At 34.9% G+C, this 8463-nt stretch overlaps 1 protein-coding gene across 1 annotated transcript in view; it reads left to right on the top strand.

Moving 5' to 3' along the window:
* Nucleotides 1-6202, top strand: part of LOC135626447 (probable galacturonosyltransferase 7) — an 8757-nt gene extending 2555 nt beyond the window's left edge. The window contains exons 5-10 of the mRNA XM_065131745.1: nucleotides 318-450; nucleotides 576-631; nucleotides 913-1208; nucleotides 4122-4479; nucleotides 4568-5113; nucleotides 5305-6202. Of these exons, the coding sequence (XP_064987817.1) occupies nucleotides 318-450; nucleotides 576-631; nucleotides 913-1208; nucleotides 4122-4479; nucleotides 4568-5113; nucleotides 5305-5586 (1671 nt within the window). The 3' untranslated portion in view covers nucleotides 5587-6202. The remainder of the gene's footprint in view (nucleotides 1-317; nucleotides 451-575; nucleotides 632-912; nucleotides 1209-4121; nucleotides 4480-4567; nucleotides 5114-5304) is intronic.
* Nucleotides 6203-8463: the final 2261 nt, after the last annotated feature.

Here is an 8463-nt window from a genome sequence, read left to right as displayed (position 1 = left end):
TGAGCCTTGGACCCAAACTTGAAATATTGGTGGGAGAGTTATGGAATGAAAAAAAAGATTCTCTTTATTAGATTAATAGTTTTAAAATTTCTTATCAGCAATTTGAGCTTTTTTGAATAATTATTGTTCTAGAGTGACCCACGGTCAATCTTCGTGGCACCTGCAAATTTGGATATTGAACTTTGGAATCTTCATGATGGATCTGTAGCTGGAAAAGGTTTAATTTCAGAAGTTATGTGAAACTTATGCCTGTTTATTATTTGGTTAGCTAGGATTTACAGATTTTCTAACAAAGAAAATCTTCATTTCTTTGTCAGGGTACTGAGAGTGTGCCTTCTGATGAGGATTTGTACAAGAGGGTAAACAATGCTGTTATTTCACCATCTCCTATAAAACCAGAGAATGCTACTTCTCTGGCTGTACCAAAGGATAAGACATCCAATTTGAAAGGTATGTATCCAGGATAATTTTAGGTGTGTTCTTCTTACACCCAAAGATGTGTATATCTTTCTTCTCTTATTCTTCCTATTTCCTAACCAAAGAAGATAGTTCTGACTTTTTAAAATCCTGTGCAGGTCCACTTGCAGAAAATAATGGTGCTGCAAAAAAATCTTCATCTCTGAGTAATAAAGTAAGCATATCTTGTTGGCTAGATACCTAAATCAATCTTTAATTAAAGATTGTTGCGGCCAATCTAACCGGCTGGTTATCAGCAAGTTGTAGCAGAGTTTTGTATTGATGTAGTTATATTTTAAAAAGAACTACCAAATTTCCTTGAGTTTCTTTGACATGTATTTGTTTAAGTTGACCTTGTTTAATACCTCTACATGTATGTGGACAGCATTTAGTCTTTGTGCCTTGTATTTATCATTTGGAATATTTATTGAGTGCCTAATTATTGTATTATTGCAGTCCAGTGAGGGAGTTGGAAAGCACAGCTATGCCATGGGCTCAAATGTTCATGAGATTGAGAGATCTTGTGAACTTGAATTTGGAAGTTATTGTCTCTGGTCCAGGGAACATAGAGAAGTAATGAAAGATTCTATTGTGAAGAGACTCAAGGATCAGCTGTTTGTGGCAAGATCTTACTATCCAAGCATTGCAAAACTTAAGGGACAGGAAAACCTGACACGTGAACTGAAGCTGAACATTCAAAATCATGAACGCATGCTTAGTGAAGCAATTTCTGATCCTGAGCTTCCACCACTGTAAGCACAATTTCTAGAACCTCATCTTTATTAATTAAATTCACTTTATCCTTTGTGATACATAAATAGTCTTTAATTTTTACTGTCTGCACTAAATGTCCAAATATTCAAGTTTTGGCCCAATATATATCCATATATAGTATGAATCGATTTATATGCCTATCATACAGAGATGTTATAAAGGTACAACCTCAAGAAGTCGGGAACTTTGACTTGTTCTTGTTGGATTGACTGGACAACTTTAACCTGGTCTTATTTGATTAAAAATGTTTATTTTACTTACTATGATGGTGCATGCAATGTTCTCTTGGTCCTTTTGCAATGTACAATTGTTGGGTGTATAGTTTCTCTGTAAAAGTAGTGCAATTTATATGTATAAGGAATAAGGAAAAACTACATCCTGTATATATCCCACAAAAATAGTCCAACTAATGAGGGAATCATTTTGTTAGTTGGGTAAAAGTGTGTTGAAGTTTCTTTGGGATGAACCGTGTTATATATATTGTGTTAGATATATCTTTAACTTTTTCTCTTAGTTTTTTGACAATGGGACATGCAGACGAGTGATTAGGATGCATCTCTAGGTAATCTTTTTGAGTGGAACTTAATTCTATGCCTCTCACATCTCATGTCATGAGTGAATCAATTGATCTTGGAGTCTTTATGATCATAACATAGTTTCTTGCTTTTTAGAAATTTTGATACGTTGTTCGTCATTTAAGATTTTAGGTTAAGCAGTATTAGATTTTGTTTCTTATGGAGTAATGTACAGATTGATCAATCTTTATTTCATAATTTTATTCTGTAAAAACCAGAAATCATAGGTCACATCTATTCAGAAGTTCATTGCTTTTTTATTTCCAATTTTGGAATTCTAAGTTGGCTAGGCATCCTCTTCTTTGTTAAGTCTATTGAAATCTTAGTGTAGGTGTATGGATTTGCACCAGAATTCTACCATTTTGTGGTCGTGTTTTTTATAGATAGGGCCTTTTTACTAGTAATGAATCATCACAGTATCTTGGTGATTTTTAACAAAATATTCTCTGCTTTATGGTTTTGATGTCTATTCTTCTAGAATTATGTTCCTGTATTTCATCGATTTGTGGCTTGCTGTCTTCATTCTTTTAGAATTCTATTCATTTAACCATCTATTAATTTAATATTTTTCTTAGATATTTTGGTCTTCTTCTACTTGTGTTTTTATCATAACTGAATTAGAGCACCGAAATCCTGTTTGTAGCAACAATTGATGCTAATTTTAACACCATGATAGGCACAGATCAGGAGACTTTATGGTTAGGTTCTTGAAGGGATAGTTTCAACTAAAAAAACATGAAAAGCATCATAGTTTCTTCAACTTGAAAAACATGAAGAGTATCTGATGTAACTCATAATTAGTATTTAAGCAATCATTTCGTTCAACTGAGACAATCTCATCAGTGTCCCTTGGACTAATTTCTTATGAATTTTATCTTATTTCACTTATAAAATTTAGATTGTTTGAAAGATAATTTTGGTATCCTTTTCTCAGTTTCTTGAGTCATTACCATTTATGCTTTCAAAATGTAGTTTGTGTTCTTTGCTGCTTTCAAAATGCCATTCTTTGATGAACTTTGAATATTCTGCTGATTTTTTGAGAAACAGGGTGTTTTTTTGTCTGAAAGCCTGATGTATGCTCTCCCTTTTTTTTCTTGGCTTATCCATTTTTTATCTGTTCTTCCTACAATATTGTGCCTACTTTGTGTTATTTGTTACTCTGGTCTCTGCTATTATACATAAAAAAATATTGTATTAATCTGAACTTAAGTTAACTTTTAAATCAATAAAAAACATTTGCTGTTAATTGTGGTCTTCATAAATCCGCTGTCATTACCTAAGTAGTATCGCTGTGGACACCTCAGTTCTGATCGTCTCAGTACATAGTAGCACTCTTGAATCTTGAGTATGAGCAACTTGACTGTCACAAATGAGATTGAAAACAACAGCAAGACATCCTTCATTTTCGCAATCGATTGTTTAAAATAAACAAGAAACTAATGAGTGACTTGATCAAATTGACAGACAACTTAAACCTTTTGCTATATTGAAAGCCTTCTGCAACTTAAGAGAAGGATAAAAATGACTGTTACGTAGAGTGATGTTTTAAATATGGGTCTGATCGATACATACTGACCTGTGATAGTGGAACTCATAGATCAAAGTTCATATGGTTCATCTTTTACTATTTTCACTATTTTATTCATTGATACTGAATGGTATGGGTTGGTATACTGCCTAGTATACTGGTACCATACCAGTCCATAGCTTACGGAAGTTGCTATTGGACCAATATATAAAACATTGTGATAAAGCTTTGAATTTTTGTGATATACCATGATGAAAACTTATGGTTGCAGATGCATCTAGAATGATCTTGTTAGGGAAACTAGAAACTAAAGAATTATAAGAATTAGATTAGAAGAGAGTATTATCAGAAGTTCAGGATTTGTTAAAAAATGTTTACCAGATGCTCAAATATTTTAAGGTCATTTTCTACAAATATTTAGATCATGCTACTATTGTAACTTCAGATTTTGCTACTTAATAGTGTTAAATGGGTGTCGATTCAGGTTGTGGAAGCAAAACATGCTTTGTGATGCCAAGATTAGTCCTAGTTTGGCCACTAGGTTTTATATCTCCTTTGATTGCACTAGTGTTGATTATAACTGCTTCAACTTTTAATTCTTAGTTGAGAGAAGCCAAATGTTGGAACTCACTAACTGACAATCTAGGAATTGAATTGTAGATACCCAATAATTTGAGATGTTTTCTTAGTTCTAGTCCTTGGGAAACCCATAAGAATGTTCCATTGCTTTTCTCTCTTTTCTTCTTCACTGTGACATGGTTTTAACTACTGAGACTTTTCCCTTTCAGCATAGAGAAGAAGGTACAAAGGATGGGTGAGGCTATTGCAAAAGCCAAATCATGCTCTGTACAGTGCAGTAACGTTGACAGGAAACTTAGACAGATACTTGATCTAACAGAAGATGAAGCTCATTTTCATATGAAGCAAAGTGCATTTCTCTATCAACTTGGTGTCCAGACCATGTCCAAAGGTTTCCATTGCCTTTCAATGAGACTGACAGTAGAATATTTCAAGTCTCCATCAGCAGATATCAAACATTCATTTGCTAACAAAATTGACAACCCAAATTTTCAACACTATATAATCCTTTCTAGAAATATACTTGCAGTATCAGTAACTATCAACTCTACTGTAGTGAACTCTAAGGTATGGCATTCTGATCTTGATGCCTTTTCATTTGACATTGGAAGATTTTGTTCCCAATTGTGTCATTTACATCTTCCTTGTTTTACAGGAATCTGACAACATGGCTTTCCATGTGCTCACTGATAAACAAAATTTTTACTCTATGAAACACTGGTTCTCCAGAAATTCTTACAAAAAGGCGACCATTTATGTTTTGAACTTTGATGAGCTTGATATTAATCATTTTGCTGACTTTGATTTGGAAGAGTTGTCAACGTCTGAGGAGTTTCGGGTCTCCACTCATTCTATTGCTCAACCATCCCCTTTGCAGATGAAAACTAAATACATCTCAGTATTTGGTCACTCCCACTTTCTTCTTTCTGATATCTTCAAGAATTTAAAGAAGGTAATCGTTCTTGATGATGATGTAGTTGTCCAAAAGGATATATCATTCTTGTGGAATCTTGACTTGGAAGGAAAAGTAATTGGTGCTACAGAATTTTGTGGGGTCAAATTGGGTCAATTAAAATCATATTTGAGCACCAGCGGTTATGATGTTGATTCTTGTGCTTGGATGTCTGGATTAAACATTATTGATTTGGATAAATGGAGAGAACACAATATCACTGGATCTTATCAAAGATTTCTCCATCAGGTAATTGCAACGGATCAGGATGTTGATTTACAAAATTTCTAATGTTTCATAACTTACTGTAGAGTGTAAAGTTCTTTGTGCACCAAAGCTGATCTGTTTCCACTTTTACTAGAACTTTCAGATGATGATATATTATTCACACTATTTATTGCAATCTAATTCTCTTTTGTTTTTCCAACTGTGGGTGACAGTTGCAACATGAAAATGAAGCGTCATGGAGAGCTGCAACGCTTCCAGCAAGTTTGCTTATTTTACACGGTCAGATATATGCTCTAGATGATACCCTGGTTCAGCAAGGACTTGGTTATGACTATAGAGTCCTCGATGACACTCTAAAAAGAGCTGCCGTATTGCACTATGATGGCAACATGAAGCCTTGGCTCGATCTGGGCATTCCAAAGTACAAGAAATACTGGAAAAGGTACCTGACAAAAGGAGAGAGGTTTATGGATGCATGCAACGTTAATCCGTAACGTCAGCTGTGAGGTGTGCAGGATGATAAGCGAAGCATGGACTGAATAACAATCTTGCTTGCCTCAAACTTGCATAAATTTTCCACATTGGATTTCAGGCATTGTGTCAGCAATGTACAGCAGACATCAGATTCTTTTTAACTGTCAAGAGTCACCAATAAATTTGGAAAGAGACAAGGTTTCCGTTGTTGCTGGTTTATGAACATGCAAAGGCCACCGAGCAATAAGAGCATCGGTTTAGCTTTATGATTCTTGACATAAGAGACAGGTGTAGGAAGATCTGGTAGCTTCACATAATAGTTGATTGCACCATTTGTTTGTTACATAGTCTAAAGATTAACAGAGTGTCACCACAAATTGGATCAATGTCATCTTTGGACCAGTGTAAATTGATTTTTTGCTCAATTTTCTTCTCAGCCCTTGTTGCCCCCTTTTCTTATGCAACAAGGGTAAGTTGGCATCTCTCGCACTAGCTTGCAGTTCTTTGTATGCTAATGCTACAATTAGGATTGACTTTTAATTCCTGAAAAAAAAAATTCTGGAAATCTTGATAGTCATAATTGATTTTGTATTTAATCTTTTATTATCTATTTTTAATTCAATTTTCTAGTGCTTATGTCAATTTGCATTGTGGTTGGATGTCTCTATCTTGGTACCTTTTTTTTTAGTAAAAAATAAATTGTTATGTGCTCCTTATTTAGTTCGTGGTAAGATGAAATATGGCTTCTTGTTTACTGCTTGGTGCAGGTGCTTCTTGTTTAGTTCTTGGTAAGATGAAAGATGGCGCACCAAAATGTTGTGGGCTTGTAGTGGCACCGATCTGTCCTTTTGTTCTGTCAGAGCATGGAATGCATCCTGTTCTCCTCCCCCAAAGAAAACTTCTATTTCCATGTTTTGTTTGTAATGTTACTCTCAATCTTCTGTTTTGCAGTTTTATATCATCTATTTCCTGATTGTTATTGCAGATTCTGATTGGTTCAGAATCAACTTTAGTTCTTATCATGGTGCTAGGAAATTGTCTGATTTGATAGTCAGTCTTGCAAAATTGCATTAAGGGATTCTGATTCTTTCCTGATTTTTCATGTTTTGCATATTCGGATTGTCTAAGTTGCTGAGGGTTCAGAATCAACCTTAATTCGAAGTGTTCGGAGAGTTCCTAGTCATATAAAATGTCTCATGTGTAAAGCAACATACATGAGGTCTTCTATACGATATTTATGTGAGGTTATTGGACGTTATTTAGACAAAAAGAGTTGATGGAACTATCGGGCATTGCAATTAATGCTATCATGCATCGTGCCAATCATTTAAGATACTCGGTTGACATGTTGAACTAACATAGGGTCCGAATATGTGTTAAGAGTGTTATGACATTCTAGACAGTGGATAATTTAATTATTTCATTGGATAAATTTAATCATGTCATGAATGATGGATATCTTTACTACAAGTTTAACTTGTTGCAGGTGAGTAAAGTTTCTCGAGTGAATTGGGCCATGTCAGCAGATGGAGGATATTTCATAATTAGATTCGATCGTATTAGATATACGAAGGCAACAAGTCACTGTTGATGGAGGGGCATCAGTCTTAAGAACTAACCACTAAACCCCTCGAGTCAACCAAGTTGCCTCATTGGTCTCGATCTTTAAGGTTTGTTATTTGAGATGGGACTCATGCATATGCGAGTAAGCTATGAGTTAGCCCAAACTCTTAGAGGTACCTTGTATATGAATTGGGACTACGGGTAGACTTCGACCATAGTTAAATGATATAGTAGAACTAAGGAATTATTCATCCCGATCGGAGATGTATAAAGTATATACTAGTTATACGTACCGTGCAAGTTAATCACATGAGTGATGACATGTCTTTTTTTGTTTATTATTTATTTGATATTTTTCTCACTTTATATTATCTATTGCATATATTATGTTGCCCATGGATCTGTATAATAAGAATCGAATCGTGAAGAGATCACGATAATGAGACCGATTCGCTTTTAAACACAGACCATAAATAATCTCGGTCATAAATCACTCGAAAGAATCATCGAAATGACCGAATAGACTAGTATGTTGTATACCCTCCATATGATGAAGGCGGCTAGTCTCATAGTTACTTGTGTGGGGATACTAGAGATACCGCGTAGGTGCTCATTGGATAATGAGTTTTTTTGATATTCTCACGGAATGCTGGATGATTGATGATACTTTATTGTCAAACAACGATTCTATCATTCCAGTAGTATATATGGTCCTTAGACTTGAGACACTAAGGATGTTTTGTATGAGTACTCCACTCTTTGATACCAAACTTATAGACTTGGAAGTTTCAGATCTAACACAACTGGTCATTGTGAGTGGTAGCTAATCTTACGAGGACTATTGAGTATCAATAGAAGATCATCCACTCTCGGTGTCATAAGAGGAATATCTCATGTATTCTCACTCAAGCAAATCCCTAACCAGGGTCATTCGGATTAAGAGATAAAGAGTTTTCCGGGAGAATCTAATTAGAGCGAGATTCAAGTAGAAACTGTATGAGCTTGATAACACCATGCATAGCATATAATCTATGGGATATTAGATAGATAATGGACTATAGATATATAATAACTAAGGACAAATAGGTCCAATGGATTGGATTCCTTTGTATCGTCTGGGGACTATGGCATACTGACCTAGTACATCCATAGTCACTGAGTTGAGTGAATTATTATGGAGATAATAATCAAGTAAGGAGAAGTTCTGACAAGTATGACTCATAGTCAACTCGATATTGAGTCTAGAAAGTCATACACATATGGTAGGTGTTGCGACGAGTAGAGATTCGGATATGAAATATCCGCTAGAGCCCTTATCTTATTGGATATCCAAT

The sequence above is a fragment of the Musa acuminata genome, chromosome BXJ2-11 (assembly GCF_036884655.1).
Source record: "Musa acuminata AAA Group cultivar baxijiao chromosome BXJ2-11, Cavendish_Baxijiao_AAA, whole genome shotgun sequence".
NCBI classification, from domain to species: domain Eukaryota; kingdom Viridiplantae; phylum Streptophyta; class Magnoliopsida; order Zingiberales; family Musaceae; genus Musa; species Musa acuminata.
Note: the sequence above shows the minus strand (reverse complement) of the source record. Positions and strands in the feature narration are given on the sequence as shown.